This window comes from Eublepharis macularius, chromosome 12 (assembly GCF_028583425.1).
Source record: "Eublepharis macularius isolate TG4126 chromosome 12, MPM_Emac_v1.0, whole genome shotgun sequence".
NCBI classification, from domain to species: Eukaryota; Metazoa; Chordata; class Lepidosauria; order Squamata; family Eublepharidae; genus Eublepharis; species Eublepharis macularius.
Genome location: NC_072801.1, coordinates 77,981,477 through 78,002,998, shown reverse-complemented (window position 1 = coordinate 78,002,998; position 21,522 = coordinate 77,981,477). Strand labels below are relative to the sequence as shown.

The following is a 21,522-nucleotide window of genomic DNA, read 5'->3' as shown; positions in this document are numbered from 1 at the left end:
TCTTTGGGTGCATCATTACTCAATATGAGTTCATTTCCTTGTTTCCTCTGGACCCCCTCCCCCAGTTCCCATATTGCTACTCTTTTGACTAAGCTGCATTCAGATGTCATAACAAAAGCTCATACTCTGGAAATCTAGTTGGTGCTACTGGACCCAAACTTTTGCTCTCATAATAAACTGTGGTTTCTTTAAACTGTGGTTTGTGCAACAAATTCTGTTTTATCCTCCAGGTTGTCCATTTCTTGCCTAGTTCCTTCTTACTCTGTCAGCTCCACAGCCAGATGGCTCTTACATGACAGACTGCCGTTATTTAAGACATCGCATCAAACCACAAACAGTGCAAATTGTGGTTAATCAATCAGCTGAACACCCTAGTTTGAAATCCTGATTTGGTGGATTATCTACATTCAGATATTACCAGGGCTTTTTTTCAGCTGGAACGCAGTGGAATGGAGTTCCAGAACCTCTTGAAAATGGTCACATGGCGGGTGGCCCTGCCACCTGCTCTGCCCCCTGATCTCCAGACAGAGGGCAATCTAAACTCCCCTCTGTCTGGAGATCAGGGGGTGGGGCCACCCACCATGTGACCATTTTCTTCCGGGGCAACCCACTAAGTTCCACCACCTCTTTTCCCAGAAAAAAGCCCTGGCTATTACAGTTAACTAGGGTTTGGATTATGATATCTGAATGAAGCCTTAATCTTTCTTTATCCTGTCTATAAGTTCCGTCCCTCCTCCTCTCTGTGTCGCTGCCATTATTGTGTCCCAGTTGATGTCCTTCACATGTGCTAAATGGCATGTTACAGTCAGATATTTGAGGAAGAGTGATAAAATTCTGATAAAACGAGAAGGAGACTTTAAAAAATGATGCTATAAAGGTCCGATGGAACAAACACCAAAAACAGGAGGCAAAGGTGAGATCAAATGCATATGCAGCAATTTGCAGACTACCTGAGGAACGCTTGGCCAGGAAACCCTTGGAGAAAATATCACAGATCCAGGCCTGTAACTCGTAATCCCTCTGGACAGATAAATTATTTTGATAGTAGAGTTCCACGATGCCAGCAACGAAGCTGCAGGAAGAGAGAAGTCAGGTTGGTCCCAAGTGATGAAGGAGCGGTCCTAAGTCTGATTCTTTCCCCAGAAAGTGAACAATAAATAATTTTCTTCAAGCCACTGATGGGTCTCCTTTTATTTAGTCTCTAACAGGCTTAGAAGTGCTCCCCTACCCCCGCAAAGCTTCTTCCAATCATCTTTTGGCTTCTGTAGGTGATATTTTGGGGTGGAAGAAGAAGAACCTTCGGTGCATGAATTATGGGAAGGAAAGTTTTTTAATAAAACGGGGCTAAGAGACCAACCACTTATTATTTCTTTTTAATTTTGTATGTTTTCATCAGGATTGTTTTCATTCCATCCATTTTCTTCGTTTGCTTCACCATTTCTTTCTTTTATGGCATTTTCGTAGCATTTATATGTTTTATGTCATTTACATGCAAAAACAGGTGTCAGTTTTAATGCCAGTTTTACTGCCAATGTTAACTTTTTGGTTAAGAAAAAGACGACTGCAGATTTGTTGCAATGACCATGAAACAATCAAAGAACTCCAGTTTTCTAATTGAACAAGGTTTGATAATATCTGCAACATTCTGAAACAGTCATTAGGTAGCCATGTGACAGCTGAACCATTAAAGTGCTACAGACAGACTAACACGGGTACCCATCATGACCTATTAAGGTGACAGTCACCCATTCCCAGCCTAACCTACCCCACATAGTTGTGGGAATTCTGTGCAGAAGGATAATGATGTCTACTTCCTTGAAGAAAGGGTGGGATAAAAATGTGATTGACAGATAACTCTGAGTGCCACCTGTCAATTATTCTTATTGTTGATTGTTGTGGGTTTTCCGGGCTGTATTGCCGTGGTCTTGGCATTGTAGTTCCTGATGTAGTTCCTAGGTGACACTGAGAGATCTCTGTCTTTTGGTGCTACACCTCTGAAGATGCCAGCCACAGCTGCTGGCGAAACGTCAGGAACTACAATGCCAAGACCACGGCAATACAACCCGGAAAACCCACAACAATCATCGTTCTCCGGCCATGAAAGCCTTCGACAATATTCTTATTGTTGATGTTGATTTATAGTCCGCTTTTCTCACTGCAATCTAAGGCGGCTTACATACTGCAAGTGAATATAGTATAATCAATAACTAGGACATTCAATAACTAGGGCATTCACAGCAAAAATACAATATGATCCGCAGTTGGGACATTCAATGGAAAACAGAATACAATAGGGTATGGTGGCCGCAAATGTGAAAAGTTGCATAAAGCTGAAACACGTAGAGTCTCTCCATATGAGATCCCTGGGCACGTATTCTTCAAGTGTCGGGTATCACAAGCTTACCTGGGAAGTGTAGTATTACAACAAATGGCTGCTTGGAAATGATTCTCAGTGCTGTCCTCCACTAGGGAGAAGAGCCATGAGATACTGTCTCTCTTGCAAAAAAACGCTCGGCTCGGGTTTTCGCTTGGCTCGGGTGGGGGGGCGGACGTAACAGGAGGTAGGAAATCCAGGACGGCTTTTTGCAAGTGAGAGAAAGTGATGCAAGGAATACTCTACCTCTTGCATAAAGCCCCCCTGGATTTCCTGCCTCCTGTTATGTCCCCCTCCTCGAGCGGCCGTTCTTTGTAATACTACACTTCCCATGTAAACTTGTGGTAACTGACACTTGAAGAACGCATGTCAGATGTCTTGTGTAGAGGGACTCATAGATGAAACCTTTCTGAATTAAAGTGTAAGTGATTAACATGACATCTTTAGCAACGTCAAATTACCCAGTAGGAGAGTATCTACATCAGCAATAGTCTAGTGTACAATTCCTATGGTATCTCTTTGATCTATTTCTTATGACACAGCCGTATAATCTGAGTAGAAAGCCCTCCTGAATGGAAACCAGTCTTGCATGGTTTGTGGAAAGCCAGGAGAGAACAAGAGCCAACGGTACAGGATTTTTTAAATTGGTTGTCAGTCTTATCTTCCTATAGCTTTTCCCACACAGCTTTAATGTCCACAATAAAAAAAGGAGTTGATCAAAATAACGGACATAGAAGACATAGATTAGCTCAGTTGAGATCCAAACAAGGAACTGGAAACTCCTCCACGAGCTCTTTTGAAGAAAAATGGGATCTGTTTTCTTCTTCTTCATTGGACTAAACATTCTAGTTTGATAAAGTTCTTTTGAAAATATTAATGCAGAATAGAAAACCAGTAGCCAAGGGGACCACCACAAAACATATGAAGCCCAGTGCCCCCTCCCCCATGCCGCTCTGTAATTTGAACCAGCCACAGAGCTGGTTCCATGGGGACTTCTTTTTCTGCAACACCAATTTCTTCTGCAGTGTGATAACCTGCATCTGAAAATGTGGCCATTTCATGAGAAGTTAGCAATATGACTAGAAGAAAAAGGAGTCAGAAATCCCGCTGGGTGTGCTCCGAGTGGCCCTTTTGGAACCAACCTCCAACATTTAGCAAGATACCTCAGTGTTTCCCCACAAATTCTATTTCCCTCACCTCTCAATAGCATCCCAGATCTTCAGCCCATCATCCCTGTAGTAATAATTTTGGAGAGAGCTGACCCCGCGGGCCTCAATGTCGTCTGGGAGGCAAAGATCTGTGTAGGTCAAGGTCTCCAGGGCCTTTTTGAGAAGTACGGCTAACCCCTGGCGCCCAGTTGCAATGGCCTGTGGAGGGAAAATGTTGATATTTTTTCACATTGCCCATTCGGAGGCAGTGTTTCTTGGAGATAGGATATAGGTTGAGTAAGCAGCACGAACAGGGGCATGATAAATGCAGGCAGGCTTTGTGCTTCCTTGCAGGCTCTCAACAGCCCTTTGTTCCTTTATCATTGCTTTTGTTGATGGTCCAAGACAAGAAGAGAGACTAGAGTTGAGGGCTCAGCCCTGAAACACTAGCATCTGTCAGAAAACCAGGATAACTTCCTTTTCCTTAAGGGGCTCATGCTTGCTCTTGTCTCATTGCCACACCAAGGGATGACTTGCATGTGCGAATGATTCCATCTCAAAAAGTCGTGAAGAGCCCCTACAGGCCTCCAGGCACTGCCTCCAGGCCTCCAGGCACTGCCTCCCCCTCTGTATCTGAAGAAGTAAGCTGTGACTCATGAAAGCTCGTACCCTACCACAAATTTTGTTAGTCTTATAGGCGCTACTGGCATCTTGACCAGGACAGGCATGTTGCTATGATTCCCAGCAGTACCTTGCTTGTCTCCCCAGACCCCCAGTGTTCTCTGAGTTCCTGGGATTCTGCCTCTAATCCCCCAAACAGCCCTGGTCACATACATGACAGCCCAGAGAGGCCTTTCACCCCACCATTTTGTGCAGTTCATGCACTCAGCTGCCAGCCAGCATGTCTTCAATCCCTGAGACGTCAAGTGATGTCCATGCATAGATGAAACTAAGGGGCTCGGTAGGGGAGGCTTCCCAGGATGCTTCTGAGCATTCCTCAAAGATCCACTTACCCTGTCAAAGATCCCTCCTTGGTTGGTAAGGTAGGTTCTAGCCAACACGTTGATGTGGACTGAATACCGGAGGTGAGGAATCAGAAGCTGGAAAAGGGAACAAACTGTGATGATTGTATCCAAGTTACAAAACAGGTAAAGCCACTGGTATCATAGAATCATAGGGTTGGAAGAGATCTCCAGAGTCATCTAGTCCAACCCCCTGCACAATGCAGGAAATTCACAACTACCCCCTCCCCCTCCCCCAGTGACCCCTGCTCCATGCCCAGAAGATGGCAAAACACCATCAGGATCCCTAGCCAAACTGGCCTGGGGAAAATTGCTACCTGACCCCAAAGTGGTGATCGGCATTACCCTGGGCGTGTGAGAAGGGGCCACGGGGACTGAGCACTGATGCAACCCTCCCTGCCCTCCCCCTCATTATCTGTCTAGATTCACAGAATCAGCATTGCTGTCAGATGGCCTTTGAGCCTCTGCTTACAAACCTCCAAAGAAGGAGGACCCTCCACCTCCCGAGGAAGCCTATTCCACTGAGGGACCACTCTAACTGTCAGGAGGTTCTTCCTAATGTTTAGCCCAAAACTCTTTTGATTTAATTTCAACCCGTTGGTTCTGGTCCAACTTTCTAGGGCAATGGAAAACAACTCCGTGCCATGGTGGAGCGTTCTCTTTTTCTCACCGGTACAGATTTTTACAGTTTGATGAAGCTTTTTTTTAAACTAATGTGGCTTTTGGACCTTTTAATTAGAGGTGACCATGGAATTAATTTGCCCCTAAAACTTAGCCACAGGAAGGAGGGGCAAAGATCGGGTCTGTAGCGCTGGAGAACCCTCTGGAGGGGGGCACACTATTTTGCTGCTAACTTACCTGTCTGAAACTCCACTAATGGAACTCTGCTCATGGAACACGGCTACAGTGTGCGACGGCAATAAAAAAGGCCAGTGCTATGCTGGGGGTTATTAGGAAGGGAATTGAAAACAAATCAGCTAGTCTCATAATGCCCCTGTATAAATCAATGGTATGGCCTCATTTGGAATACTGTGTACAATTCTGGTCACCACACCTCAAAAAAAATATTATAGCACTGGAAAAAGTGCAGAAAAGGGCAAGTGGAATGATTAAAGGGATGGAACACTTGCCCTATGAAGAAAGGTTAAAGCGCTTGGGGCTCTTTAGCTTGGAGAAACAACGACTGAGGGGTGACATGATAGAGGTTTACAAGATTATGCATGGGATAGAGAAGGTAGAGAAAGAAGTATTTTTCTCCCTTTCTCACAATACAAGAACTCATGAGCACTCAATGAAATTGCTGAGCAGTCGGGTTAGAATGGATAAAAGGAAGTACTTCTTCTCCCAAAGAGTGATTAACACATGGAATTCACTGCCACAGGAGGTGGTGGCAGCTTCAAGCACAGACAGCTTCAAGAGGGGATTGGATTAACATATGGAGCAGAGGTCCATCAGTGGCTATTAGCCACAAGGTATAGATGGATCTCTCTGTCTAGGGCAGTGATGCTCTGTATTCTTGGTGTTTGGGGGGGGGACAATCAGTGGGAGGGTTTCTAGTGTCCCTTCCCCACTGGCAGACCTCTTGATGACACCTGGGTTTTTTGGCCACTGTGTGACACAGAGTGTTGGACTGGATGGGCCATTGGCCTGATCCAACATGGCTTCTCTCATGTTTTTATGTTCTTCAGTGTCAGTGTCCACCCTTAGCCCCCTATTCCTTTGTTTTCAACTAGTGTTACTGGTTTGCTGTGCTTGCTATGTTTTAAAGTGCCTTTTTTTGGCAAGCTGCTTTGGGGAAGGGGTGTCTTGTGACCCAGAAACAAGATCAAAACATTTTAAATATATTATAACTCAGTAAGAAGTATTCTAATGCTGGATTGTTTCTTTTCGTGTTTTTGTATTATTTTTGTTTGTTTCGCACAACCCATATATTAATGGAGGTGCGCCAATGCGGACACCTCCTAGGAATTGTATCGCACCAGCATTTCTTTCCTCCAAGTTCATTCTACAGGCACGTGGAGCAAAACAGCTGGGAAAGGCAGTTCTTCTGCTGAGTGTATCGAGGCCTGTTCACAGCTGCAGACACATGCCTCAGGCATCACTTCAGCACCTGAGCAGCTGTGCACATCTGGACAGGCTCATCTCTGGGCACACCTGCCCATCCCTGGAATCTGACACATCTGCTGACCACCCGCAGAACTGGGACCATCTGCCGGCCACACATGGCAAGGAACGTTTGGAATGCACAAAACTGGATGCACCTGCCGGCAGGTGAGTTGCATCACCATGTACTATTGCCCTGGAGATAAATATGCCTCTTAGCATGTAACATTTTGTTACATGCTAATAGGCGTATGTTAAACACAAGTGTGTGTGTTTTATTTCTCTGTGTTAAAGGGTTTTTTTGAATATACGTTTACTTTGGTTAGAAGCGCAGGCCTCTAATGTGAAAAGGAGGGGGGCTGCATTCGTGAGCGAGGCGTGCTGTGCCTGGATGGTGGATGTACCCCAGGGAGCAGAGTAAACTGCAGTTTTAGTTATAGTGCAGACAGAAAGCATTCATTCTGTCTACGTGATCGAGTGGAGTGCATGTGGAGCGCAAGTGAACAGGGGGGAATACATGTGAGTCTGTTCACTTGCCATTCAAGTGTAACTCATCACTTCTAGCTTGGCCCAGTGTGAGCCTGGGTCAGTCTGTATCTCAGAAAGAGGATATTCTATCTAGATCAGGCAAGCTGTGTGGAAAGTCCTGAGTGAATCTGTGACTGTGCAGATGAGAGGAGTGTTTATTCTGTTGGTGAAGATCTCTGTGGAAAATTAGTCTTCGTGAGGGAGTCTGTGAACATACCTTTAAGAATATATACCTGTTTTGAAATCACCAAGCTTATGAACCTATTCCAAACCCTTATCAATATTCCGCAACCAGCACGCATACATAAATATAAATAAATAAATATAAATAAATTCTGTCCCTGGTTAAGCAAAACGGCGGATTCATCTGGAATATAGAATCCCGTTTTTACCTCACACACTGACTGTTCTGTGGTTCTACCATCTGTAACTAAGTCTGCCTATAATACAGGGCAAGCCGAAGGGATCTAAGGTGAAAAGCCTTGAGTGGAAGTGAAAACCTTTGAGGAAACTTTTGGGAGGCGGCAATATGCAGGTCACACGAAACAGGGCAAAACGCAACCGATGGGGTTAGCAGCGGGATCCAGACCCCAAAGGGAAGGCGTTCTTGAGGTAAAAGCCTTGGTCAAGTAGAGAACACCTGAAGCTTTGTGTGAGTGGAAATAAAAGGAGTGTGGGTTGTGGCTAGGGCCCTTGTGAGGTAAAAGTTAACATAAGGAGGAGCTGAAATAAAGGCCCAAGAGAAGCAGGTTAGAACAAAAACATTACACAGAAGAACACCATTTTTGATCCCTAGCAATGGGAAAGGGTCCACCGACCCTCCCCCCTACAGTTTCTGGATTGGGTCAGAATTTCTCTCCACAAGACTTGTCATTCTTCTCTTCCTGCCTACATTTGCTTTCCATAGAAGCCGGATCACCGCCTGAGCAAAAGCATTGCTCCCCCACACTCAAGCCCATCTCCCTCTGATGTTTGCAGCCCCCCAACTCTTACCTTGTACAACGGGTGGCACATTGGCAGCTGTCTCAGAGTGGCCACTGAGAAGACCTCGGCCATGAGGTGACTACGGAGAAGGTGAGTGATCGCCTCGTGGGTGTGGAATTCGGAGTTGCGCACCCAGGTCTTGGCTAGCATCCAGATCCATTCGTCATCTGTGGGCAGGAAAATGGGGTTCTGGGGGCCAGGGTGCTGGCGGAGCTGTAAGGAGAATTACACAAGGGGATTAACGTGGGGCCATCTTTTGCAAACTGTAGCACTAGCCAGTTTCATACACGCTCACCCATGGGACTGTCGACTAGGAATACAGGTCCAAGAAATTTTCCTAGTGTACCATACCTCTCTTGCACCCTTTGAAATTTTTCAGATGTTGCACTCAAGAAGAAACCTTCACATGTGTGCTTTGATTGGCCCTTTGGGCTAAACGTTTTGCTCTTTGCATTTACCTGGATAGCTAGAGGGATGACTTCTCCGGTGGGCTTTTGGTGCAGCAGGCACAGAGGAGCTGTGATGTATTGCCGTTTGCCATTCAGCTGTACGGTGGGGATGCCCTCTAGGATCTTGTAGTCAGCAAGGAAAATGGTCCCTCTCTGTAAGACAAGGGCATAGAGTGGGTGGAGTGTTCAGTGGGACAGGGCAATCCCTCCTGGCTCTCCGGGGCTGTGAAATGGTTGCAGCCCTTCACAAAGCAAAGAAATAGCTTCTTAGAAGGAGCAGAGAGTAGGGGTGGATATACATATTACAAAGTAGCTCGGGATGCTCAACTGAACCTCATTTCATGTGTCCCCCTCCCCCTCCATCTTCCCAGGCACTCACTCATACAGTCAGTTTGACTGGCGCCAAATATGTAATGATCAAGTGGAGCGCAAGTGGAGCACAAGCAACCAGGGAGGAATACTTGCCATTCAAGTATCATTCATCACTTGTAGCTTGGCTCTCACAGTTCAATTTGCTCCATGTGCACTGGTTTGATATCAGCACCTCTTCAACTGCTAAAAGTATCCCAAGCTGTTTGCAAATTCCCACTTTCCCCCACCTCCCACATCTATTCATTGAAATGCAGATCTTGACACTTTCTCACACCTTAAAGAAATGCAAATTGGCAAGTCAGAGGAGCCTAAAGAACTTGCTCTACCCTCTCTATCCCTGAGAATTCTCACTGGGAAAACAGAGCTGAATTGGCATCCGAACTCACTTGCAAATGCAATCACACAACAGGAGCTCCCATGAATGTGGCATTCACGTGGGCCGAGCAAAAGACAGCCTGCCCATGAACTGAGGACCACACATAAAATCCTGCACTTGAGCGTCCCGAGATAACTTGCAATGTGTATTTCAACTCTAAGTTGAAAGGCCTGGGTTCAAAACCCTGTTTTGCCATAGAGCTCGCTGGGTGGCCATGGGCTAGTTGCTCCATCTCTGCTCAACCCACTTTACCAGATCATTGTGAGGATCAAATAGTGAGGGGACAACCACATATGCCACTCTGTGCACTTCTTGGAGGGAGAGAGTATAAACACAGGACAGCGGTTTTGCTTTCCTTGAGATGGGAGGCAGCTGCCTGCTGCTTTGAGCCAGGCTGCCTTGAAGAGCAACCCTGTGCATGTCTGTTTGGAAAAAAGTCCCCTTGTATTCAATAGAGCCAATTCTCAGGGAACCAAGCACAGGAGCATAGGGTTACTTATTAAGGGGCAACTGAAATGACATTCTGAATTTTAATGTTGCTTTAACATGGCTTTGTGTAGATCCATTATTCTCCTGCGTGGGAAACCGACCTTTCGGGATAGGGTCTGGCATAGGGTTGCCATCCTCCATGTGGGACCTGGAGGGTCCCAAAATTACATCTGATCTCCTGACATCAGTTCCCCTGGAGAAAATGGCTGCTTTAGAGGGTGGTCTCTATGGCTTTCAGGGCCAGATCGAGGGGGGGCAAGGGTGGTAGTCTGCCCCCCAGCGCCGCCAACGAGGGGGTGCCAGGCACAGCTGCCAGCTGCTGGGAGTGTGCAGGCAGCAGCGTAGGCAGCCTCCCAGCCCTCCGCACTGCCTCTGCCAACTCTGCGGCACACCGGGGCACCCGGCTTGCCGCGTAGGCAGCACACTCTGCCCTGCATGATGATGTCACAGAAGTGATATCATCACGCAGCTCCAGGAGCGAGCGCGCACACTGCACACACGCGCAAGGGGCCGGACTTGGTTTGCCCTGGGTACCGGCAACCCTAGATCTGGCCCTGATGGCTTTATACCTTGCTGTAAATTTCCCTCCCAAACTCTGCCCTCTCCAAACTCCACCAGCAACCCTAGTCTGGGACCAGTTAGGGGTGAGAAAGGAAAAAGCACTTGGCAGTCTTTTAATCAGAAAGTCAGAGGAAGCAAGCTGTGAGCAGGCGAACCGTGACTCTCTTAGAAAATGTCATGCAGAATTTTTTGCTTCCAATACCAGCTTGTATGTTTAAGTCTCCATTAAGTCTTCAGTGCTTTTTCATTCAAAGCCACCTTAAAGCTTGAAACTTCTCATTCTTTTTAAGAGAAGAGTATGTAACATTCTGCACATGGGAATCCCTCATAGTGGGCCTGAGTTTCAAGAACAGGAGGGTAACCAACTACCTTCAGCTCCTCTTGGAGGGAGGTGTATTCCCCCAACGATCCTGCCACCATTTCCTGGGTCACAGGGAAATTGTCTGGGATCCTGGAGCACTTCTGGATCATCACTGGGTTGATTCCATTTAAGTACTGGTAGCCAAAGAACTCATCCTCCTTCCAGTGGTTAAATACATACTCTGGAGACAGAGAGAGAGGAAGAAAGGAAGGAAGACCTTTGTGCTTCTGAGCTTTACAGAATCAGACCAGCTTCAACGAGAGGGCAGAGTTAAGCTTATGGTGCTATGGAGAGCATAATTTTGAGCATGCATTTCTTAAATGAAGTACATGTCTGTGGCAGGGCACAATAAAGCAATGTGGGGATACCAGAAGTTGCTTGGCTGGGCCAACTAAATCCCGTACACACTAGTGTTGTGTTATCTGTTCAAGAGCAAAGCTGTGAAGGCCGTTGGGTGTGTTTTGGGGCAGTGTCCTCTTAGGGGGCTCGCACCAGCCAAGAGGAAAATGCTGGCCTTCCTGGCTAGACAGGGATGGGATTTGCATCCTTGACCATCAGCAGCATTACTGACCTGTGACAGGAGTGTGGTAGAACCAAAAGACCTTGCGGATGTCCTCCAGCTTCCCCCAGGAGAAAGGCTTGTCCAGGAAGCCCTTCACCTTGGCTTCAAACATCCTGAAGGGGAAGGACGGTTCAGTGGTTAGGGCAGAAGAGCAGTGGAACTTGGAGCTTTCCAAATTCTGAATACCTTTCCCTTTGAGGGATCTTACAGTGGACCCCAGAAGCCTTTTTACAGCTCTCGATACTTACGCCACTGTCCCACGCCCGAAAAAGGCAGTGGCTTTAGGGAAAGAATACTGGAGGTTATATTCCAACGACAGGGCTGTGTCGATGTCAGCACACCATGGAACTCCTGGGAGGTATTCCTTCCACCTGTTCAAAACACATTGGGAGAGGGAATAAAAAGGTGTTCATTTGCCCGAGAAAGGACATCCTGGGTGGCTGCAGGTAGCATTTGGCTCAGTCCCAGAAGCAGCAGCGGAAACACAGCCAGCCCTTCTGGGTGGTGGCCCCCTGCCTGCATGAAGTAATAGAAGGTAGGGTTTGAAATTTGAAATTCCAAGGACTGTGATGAAGAGGAGGGGAAGGGGAGGAGAATTAAGACCCAAAAATGCATAAATAGTTTCCAAGTCATTTTATTAGGGTAGTGGTGGAGAGCGCTATTAAGTCATAGCTGACTTATGGTAACCCCTGATGGGGTTTTCATGGCAAGAGACTCACAGAGGTGGTTTGCTACCACCTGCCTCTGCAACCCTGGTCTTTGTTGGAGGTCTCCCATCCAGTTACCAACCAAGGCCAACCCTGCTTAGCTTCTGAGATCTGACAAGATCAGGCTTGCCTGAGCTATCCAGATCAGGGTAATTTTATCGGGGACAAAGAATTCAATGCAAAGTGCTTTGTAATCTTTAATATGTTTGCCTAGTAAAATTTGACCCTGGTTTCTTTCACAAAGCTATGGCAAGTCAAATTGGACCACACACCCAATCCTCCATTTTAACATAAGCATAGGTCCTGCCAGATTAAGGCTCTTCTTGCAGCCCAGCAATTTCTGACAGTACCTCACGCCTAGGCTGACTCAAGGCGTTTCATGTCTGGAGGCAGTTAGCCAAAGGCCAGCCCACACAAAAACAGACGGCGCGCTGGTTGATGCTAGGCTGGGGCCTGGTCCAGATGTGGTGCTGGCAGAGGCAAAAGAACTGGGGCTTCTTGTGAGGGCTCAGCCACCACGTTGATTGTCCTGCCACCGGCCTGGTGGAAAACTCTCATGGGCCGTTTCCACACTACTCACCTTCTTTCAGAACAAGGCGCAACGTCATGAAAAAAACACGGAAGATAGCGTCTTCTCGCACGAGTTTTACACTACATCGCGCAAGAAGACACTGCCTTCCATGTTTTTCCCGTGACGTTGCGCCCCGTTCTGGAAGAAGATGAGTAGTGTGGAAACGGCCCCAGTTGAGACCAGGGCCCTGAGGGATTTAATGCAGTTCTGCAGGGCCTGTAAAACAGAGATGTTCCACCGGGCCTATGGTTGAGGCAATGGCAATTCATCTCCAGTGGCCACCCGTTATGCTCTAGTTTACTTCATCTTGGTAGATTCTCACCCACTTAATTGCCTTGCATAGTTCCATCTTCAGCTACTGCAAGTAGATTTTGTACCTGGCGCCATTGAATGTTTTAGCAATGTTTAACAACAACAACAAAACAACAACATTTGATTTATACACCACCCTTCAGGACAACTTAGCGCCCACTCAGAGTGGTTTACAAAGTGTGTTATTATTATCCCCACAAACTGACACCCTGTGAGGTGAGTGGGGCTGAGAGAGAGAGCTCCGAAAAGCTGCCACTGGCCCAAGGTCAGTTTCCCAACTTCCCAATGGTTGCCAGGATAATCTGTCAACCCTACTGTAGTGTAGAGATCAGTTGCAATTTTGGGAGCTCTCCATGACCCACCTGGATGTTGACAAGCCTTGTGGAGGCAGCCGGTGAGCAGCACAGGAGCTCTGTGCCCCCCCCCCAATCTGCCACCTCAGGTCCTTTCTTTATAGCACCAGCTCTTCAAACACCCCTTTGCTTCTTTCCTGCTCACCCATATTTGCTGTGTCTCATCACTAGCTCCTCCCGGCGATGCCTCCGTTGCAGATAATGAGTGTCATCCGATGGAGTCTTGGCTGTAATGGAGAGTGGGAGACAGGGAAGAGGATTTTAACAAGGCTGTGTCTTTCCTGACCTTCTTCTCTGGTGGCAACCACCCAAGTTTTAAGAGCAACGCTAAAGAATAGGGCAGTTATTTGACTAAAAAAATCTCCATTCATATTGTAGGGTTTAATACATAGAGCTATTAAGTAAAGGATTAAATATTCATAAATCATCATATCAATAAGACCTAGCCCTGCAGAAAAATGCCTTCTTATTTTGCCTTCAGACTGTGCCTGCATGAGAAAAGAGGCAGGAGAGGAGCACAAGGTGTGCAAGCCCAGCATCAAGCTGGATTCATCCTTGCGTCGGCTTGCACAACATCCAAATGCAGCCAGGATCTCTTAGCTTGGTCTCCAGGGAAAATAACGCATGATCTCAATTTCAAATCCCGGGAAATCAAGAGCCAAGCACTGGATTCCCAGACCACACCTGTCAACTGGACCCTGGGATGTACTTGGGAAAAGTATGCTGTTTACTTAGGCCCTTGGGATATCTGGTCAGCCCCACGGGGAATCCTATGTATAGACCATTTGTACACATTTTGACCAGCAGTACACATATGTTTCCCCAGTGTCATTTTGGGTTTTTAGCCTCATGCCCCACTTCTGATCTGTCCTGCACATGGATTAGCTTGCCCCAGTTACTCAAGCCCTGGTAATGTCCAGACTTGACTTCTGCAATTCCTTGTAGATGTGGCTGCCCTTGAAGACTTCGCCAAAACTTCAGCTCTCCAGAACATGGTGGCCGTATCACTTGCTTGTACTGGCTGATAGGAACATATCTCAGCAGGCTTAAAGGCACTCTGCTGGTTAACCCTAACCCTAACCCCAACCCTAACCCTAACCCAAACCCTCACCGGTTGTTTTTTCCTGGTAACAATTCAAGGTGTGGGTTTTGACCTATAAAGCTCTATATAACCTGGGACCAGTGTCTCTGAAGTACTTCCCATTCCCGTCTTAAACAGCTTGAACTTTTAGATCTATTTCAGAAATCCTAATCTTGATTCACCACCAGTCTGTAGAAGTTAGGCAGATGGTTATTTTTCCTACCAAGACAGTTTTAAGCTGCCAGGTGAAAACAATTTTATTCCCTGCGTGTGTTTTCTCTTTCTATCATTGCTTTAATACTGGTTGTGCTGTTTTGTGGTTTTTATGTTCTCACTGATGGCTGTTTAATTCAGGTTGCTGTTAGCTACCATGATAGCTTAGACCGAATAACAGGACAAGGTTTGCCAAGTACATGAATACATGGCAGGGTCTCCGGAGCACAGGCTGATGGACTCACCTGAGCCTTCTCTCAAGGAGATGGTGCAATAGCCCTCAATCCACTGGTAGCAAGGGAAGTGGTAGCACTCGCCCTGCGGGGATGTCACCTGGACGGAACTGCAGAACCAGCTACTCTCGGGGAAGAAGGAATAGGGGTCCTTATGCAGCCGGATCAGGAGGACCGGGCCCAGGTCATAGTCACAGGCAACTTCCTGGTTATCCACCTGTTGGGGGGAGCAAGAAGAAAGCATCTTCGGTTGTATTTCCTAGCAGAGGAAAAGGGGCCCCTCCTTATTTATTTTATTTTATTTTATATTAAATTTATAGTCCGCTGTCCCTGCCCGCTGGCTCAGAGCAGATCACATCATATCTCGTATAATCACAACATAATCAGAATAAAATCACACATTAATAGGCTCTAGGCGGTAGCCCATATTGCATCATCCCAACCAAATATCCCATAACCTGGGAACTAGTAGACAGCATTAAACGTATCAGTGGAAAACCAGGGTGAGGAGTTTCAGTCCCCACCCCCACAGCAAGGGAGCCCGCCACCACCCGACCAGCTGTCCTGGTGACAACTTTGCTCACACCAAGAGGCTGAGGTCGCAGTGCACTCTCTCTCTTCTTTGCACCACTTTGCAGCACCTCTAAAAGGCTGCCTGGACATTCATGTGGTTCCCTCAGCATGCAGCATACAGGGTCAGACCCCTCTCTAGTTTCAGCAGTAGAACTGCCTCGTGGGTCTGAGAAGAGAGGACTCTCCTCTTCCTATTGGGGTTACATCCCTTGATGGTGCCTGTTGTTTGCTCTTTGTAAGAACACATGAGCACACAAAGCTGCTTAATGCCAAGAAAAACCATTGATTTACCCAGATGAGCAGCTCTTGGGGGTGGGGGTGCCTGCTTCTTGCAACTGGAGATGCCAGAGAGTGAACCTAGGACTTTCTCTGTGAAAAGTAGGTACTCTGTCTAGGCTTCTCAGTTGCCTACTGATGGCGGGCAATCTGCCGAGAGTTTGCCCCGTTGCCCATCAATCACTGGCAATCGATAAGAGGGGCCAAGCACCCTGGAGATCACCCGTCACTGGCAAGCAACCTGGAAAAGGGTGCACTGGGCACATTCCCAATGGGGTGCCGTGACACCACTTCTTGAAGTGATGTTGTTGTGTCAGCTCTGGATGTGCTCCCATGCTTCGCTGGGGCCAGAATTAGTCCCATGCGAGGTGTGGGAGCACCCCTGTGGCTGGCATGATGACATCACTTCCTGGAAGTGATATCATTATGCAAGTGCTGGGAGCATGAATGCGCTTTGCATGCAGGTGAAAACAAACACCCACAAGACCTGAGGTAAGTGTCAGGACCCCCCGCTCCTGCCAGAAAGGTATCGGGACCTGGCAACCCTAGCCATGCCCCTTACCCTCCCTTGATTACATCTCTCCTTTGAAATGAGGGGCATAAATTGTACTTCTAAATGGTTACACTGCTTTTGTGCCACAGTGAACGTTTGACTCATAACCCCAAAACATGATGACATGTCTGATATTAGGATGTTTTCCACCTGCTGCTCCCATTCGGGACATGATGTCTTCCTTATAAATAGTGGGCTGGCCCACACCTCATGACTGCCACAATTTCAGCCCAGCCATAGTATTTGTGGCTTGCTTGTCTCAGCACATTATAAGTCTCCCCCTCCCAGTAAGCTGGCTGAAGAGTAATCTGACCGTGTACAGGTACATGATAATCTTCCAATATAGGGGAGGGGCACTAGGTGGTGCAGAGATCTAAACCTGCCCTGAGCAACACACACCGGCGCCGCACGAGATCAAAATAAATGACGCAACCTGCATTGTTGTGCACTGTAGGGGTATTTCTGGATCAAGTCCCATGGCACTGTTACATTCTACGTTAACCACTCTCAAATATACATTCACTATCTCTGAGCAGGGACAGGAATTATGGCACAGCTGTGAGTCAGCCATAAGCAGAGGCTTCAGATGTCCTCCCACGGCCAATTCGTGCCTGTGCAATAACGCCTTATCTTCCCTTCCCATCACATTCCCTTACTGTCTAGTCTGGGCTAAACACACGACATTGGAATGGCTCGGTGACTGCATGCCTACCCATCAGCAAGGGAGAGGGAGAAACTCCAGTGGGACAGCTTTTGACTTCCCGTCATCATCACATTACAGAAATGAGCACTGTGGTACACTTATGGATGCTGAAACACCAGCCAGTCCGGATCACGTTCTGCTCACCAGTGGCAAACAGGGAGCTGACTTTTTATCAATCAGTTTGGCTGTTAGTTAACAGTTCAGCAGGTTTCTTTTCATGCACCCAAACACTACGCAAGAGCACAGGGCAATGGGCAGTATCTCACACATGCAGTGGCGTGTACAGTACAGTACGGTGTACTGGCTAGAGTGTCAGACTAGGATCTAGGATCTAGGTTCGAATCCCCGCACTCCCACGGAAGCTCACTTGGTGCCCTTGGGCCAGTCGCTCTATCCCAGTCTAATCTATATCATGAGGCTGTTGCTGTGAAGATAAAACGGAGGACAGGAGAACAATATTGTAAGATGTTTAGAAAAGTGGGCTATAAGTATCTAAATACATACAAATAAATGCATATAAATTCTTATAGATTGGTGGGTAAGTCTGGGTTATTGAGACTGTGTCATGCCTGTGCATTTTTGTACAACCTTATGGGAGCTGTATTACCCCTGCATCATTTAATGACCTGACCTGACCTGACCTGACCATTCATAGCCCTCAGGAAGAACTGATTGTGCCAGCTGTGCAAAAGCAAAAATGACTTGGCAAGGCCAAAGGAAATGAAATGAAACACTTGGGAGTTCTCAGTCAGGTTAACCTCATTTCTCAGGGTGGAAATACATGTTATTAAGTACCTATGAACGTCCAAGTGCAGAATAGTATGTGCAGTCCTCAATTCACGTGCAGGCTGTTCTTGCTCGGCGCACGTGGATGCCACTTTCACAGGTGCTCCCTTTGTGTGATTGCATCTGCAAGTTATTTCGGAAGGCAAAGCACCAATTCAGCTCTGTTTCCCCTGTGAGAACAAGTACTGTAGGCTCCTTTGACGTGCCAATTTCCATTTCTTTAAGGTGTGAGAAACTGTCAAGATCTACTTTTCAATGAATGGATGTGGGGAAAACTAGGATACTTTTAGCAGTTGAGAAGGAACTGATATCGAACACGTGAATGTATTCACACTGAGCAAATTGAAGTGTGACTGTGTGAGCGAGTGCATGGAAAGTTGGCGTGCGTGGGGGGGGTGGGGGGACATGAGGTTCACTTGAGCATCACTAGGTACTTAGTAACATATATTTACATCCTCTGTTTGGGCAAAAGACATTTGCAAGCATTGATGCAGGCAAAGTTCAAGAATCTGCTCATTCATCTCAAACAATAGTGATTCTTGTATGCCGTTCTCACCTGCAGGCAGAAATCTCAGCTGCTGAACACATAGACAGTAAAATTGACATCAGAACTGACACCTGTTGTTCTGTAGTTTGGTGTGAAAAAGTAATGTGAAGTTCTGCTAGCTGATCAATTCCTGCTTTACATTGATGTCTTGCTTGGAAACACTCGATGGGATATCAATGTTTAGAAGATAATCCCTTGATCGTAGCTTTTGGGAAGAGAAGGGATTGAAAATTCAGGGCATCGAGGGAAGCGCTTGGGATTCTCTATCCTCCTAAATAAATTTGTGGCCATCAGCAAACTTTATTGTTTTGCCTGATTCCAGACCATTAACACTGTGTCCAGTGCAAATACTACGGAGCACCTTGACTTGCTTCAGTGTGAAAACTGCCCAGTTGTCTCTCTTCTCCGTTTCCTGATTTTTAACCACCTTCAACTCTATTAGAGATTTTCTCCTCCTATCACACAACTGCTCGGTTTTCTTGGGTGCCTTAAGGAGCAGAATTTTGGCTTGACGATCCTTATAATGTCCTCTGAACAAGCGCATCAGCAAGCCTAGAAGTATTAACGCCTGTTGCTAATGCAGGTAGCTTTTCTTTTGACGGAGCAGCCCTTGCCTTCCTTACGATGACTCAACATGGTCGGCTGGTGCTTCTTCTGTAGGTGTAAATTGTCGGGAGATAATCCCCTGATATTTCTGAGCCATCAGGAAGAATGAAAAGAGAATTGTTTATGTGTGACTCTTGACACACCCTGTCATGCACACTCACATTTGCATTTGTCAAAAGATTTAATTGTGCAACATTAAGCTCTGATGGATTCATGACCCCCTCTGACCAGCCCAAGGAATGAGACTGGGAGAGTTCAGAGGAAGAACCCAAGGAAGGAGCCAAGGCTGGGGAGCCAGGAGAACCAGCAGAATTAGGGACAGCTTGACACTACAGAGGCACCCACTGACCACCCCAGCAGCTCCACAGGCCACCCTGCCAGAGCCTGCAAGCGAGTCCTTGATACCAGCCTCTGAGATAAGCACTAGGACTTTGCCAGCAGGACGTGAACCCAGGACCATAGCCCTTCATGTCCCACCTCCACTCTGCAAGAGTGGTGTCAGTGGAAGGCCCAGTAGAGGCAGAGCAAAGGAGGCCAAGTGCCGGACTGGCAGTGCGCACTCCCAGCCTGGATCCAGAGAAGGGCTCTGGGAGTGATACTTCGTTGTAGGATCCTGACCAAAGCACAGCCTGGTCTCAGGAGACTCAGCAAATGGCAGGAAGTGCAGCTGAGCCCGATCAACTCTCAGCCGATTTCGGTTGAAGCTCGGGAAGGTTGCGCCCACTAGGTCCACTAGGCATGAGTCCTGGGCACCAAGTCTCCCTCTTCCAGCTCCAGGCCATGTTCCCAAGTCAAGCCTATGGCCTTGTTCCAGAGGAGCCCAGACCCAGCCAGCCTGCAGAGCGTAGGACAACAGGGATGTTTTAAAAGCCCTACCAAACCCATCAGTGAAAGCCAAATTTGCATGTTTATAAAAATAATTTTGGTGAGAAGTTGGACTCCTGCTGCTCATCCACAAAGCTCCCATCTCCATCCACAACGTGGTTTCTCCTGCCCTTGAGAGGCACTCGTCTCAGACAAGCTGACATTTTACTATCGCACCACTGACCTGGCTGGCCCAGGCTACGCTGATCTTTTCAGGTCTCAGAAGCCTAATAGGTAAAGAGGCACCCCTGGGTAAGGCTAAACCTAAGAAACAGAGGAAAATCCCCGCAGCTGGAGGTATAAATGGTATCAGACCTTCAATGACCTCACATACAAAATATACTGCACCTTTAACTATTTATAAATGAAATACAAGTGCCCACATCTAAAGTATCAAGTGCTTATAATAAATACAATGAATATAAGGTACATTAATCACTCATAATACAATAAATACTATAAAAATCACAGTTCATGGCTGCAATTCAATATCATAAAGAGCAGGGGCACAGAAGCCCCTAGCTCGTCGAGATGAGTGATTACTGACACTTTACATGTGGGCACTTGTATTTCATTTATAAATAGTTAAAAGTGCACTATATTTTGTATGTGAGATCATTGAGGGTCTGACACTATTTATATCTCTGGTTGTGGAGATTTTCCTCTATTTCTTAGGTCTCAGAAGAAAACACCCCCTTAACTGTCAGATAATGGATGAATCACAGTACAATACTGGATATTCCACAACTCTTAACCGAGTTAATGTCGGTAGGATAATGATATATTATGATCTTTATCTGGGGACTGTAGGTTTTGATGTTATAATTTCTACCTACTTCGATTAAGAGTTAATTGTGGACTATCCAATATTGTACTGTGATTCATCCATTATCAGATAATTACCCGGGGGGGGGGGGGTTGTGTTTTCTTTGTGAGCTTGTTACTGTAACTCTTTTTTCTGTTGTGTTAGGTCTCAGAAGCTAAGCAGGGTAGGCCCTGGTTAGTATTTGGATGGAGAATTACCGAGGAAGTCTAGGGTTGCTCCACAGAGGCAGGCAGGGCTTTTTTTCAGCCGGAACATGGTGGAACGGAGTTCCAGCACCTCAGTGAAAATGGTCACATGGCTGGTGGCCCCGCCTCCTGATCTCCAGACAGAGGGGAGTTTAGATCACCCTCTGTGCCATGGTGTAGAGGGAGATCTAAACTCTCCTCTGTCTGGAGATCAGGGGGCGGGGCCACCAGCCATGTGACCATTTTCATTGAGGTGCCAGAACTCCGTTTCACTGATTTAAACTTTTAAAAACTCCCCCCCTTGTTCCAGCTGACCCAAAGTGATGTCATTGCGTAGTCCTGGAAGCGTGCATGCGCGCACTTTGCGCATGCGCATGTGGTACCAGGGGCACCACCTCCCGCCAGGAGTTGCCCCCTGTGCGGGCAACCCACTGAGTCCCACCACGTCTTTTCCCAGAAAAAAAGCCCTGAGGCGGGCAACCGCAAACCATCTCGGAACATCTCTTACCTTAAAAGCCTTGCTTTATTTAGTTATATATTGAGTGATCCTCGGTGTGTTTAGTTATATATAGATGCATTTCTTTAGAGATTTATATGCCACTTTTTTCCCCAATGAGGACCCAATATGACTCATACCATTCTCCCCTCTTCCACTCTATCCTCACAGCAAATCCACAAGGTCGGTTGTGTGTGTGATGTGCCGTCAGGTCGTTTCTGACCTATGGTGACCCTATGAAAGAAAGCGCTCCAAAACATCCTATCATTAACACACTTGCTCAGATCCTACAAACTGGAGGACGTGGC

General features: G+C 46.9%; 1 protein-coding gene across 1 annotated transcript in view; it reads right to left on the bottom strand.

The window, feature by feature from the left end:
* Positions 1-21,522, bottom strand: part of LOC129338760 (polyunsaturated fatty acid lipoxygenase ALOX15B-like) — a 30,055-nt gene that overhangs the window by 4,667 nt on the left and 3,866 nt on the right. Inside the window, exons 2-11 of the mRNA XM_054993228.1 lie at positions 14,812-15,016; positions 13,418-13,499; positions 11,578-11,700; positions 11,339-11,442; positions 10,776-10,948; positions 8,618-8,761; positions 8,169-8,372; positions 4,536-4,622; positions 3,572-3,741; positions 951-1,072 (exon numbers count right to left, since the gene is read on the bottom strand). Of these exons, the coding sequence (XP_054849203.1) occupies positions 951-1,072; positions 3,572-3,741; positions 4,536-4,622; positions 8,169-8,372; positions 8,618-8,761; positions 10,776-10,948; positions 11,339-11,442; positions 11,578-11,700; positions 13,418-13,499; positions 14,812-15,016 (1,414 nt within the window). The remainder of the gene's footprint in view (positions 1-950; positions 1,073-3,571; positions 3,742-4,535; positions 4,623-8,168; positions 8,373-8,617; positions 8,762-10,775; positions 10,949-11,338; positions 11,443-11,577; positions 11,701-13,417; positions 13,500-14,811; positions 15,017-21,522) is intronic.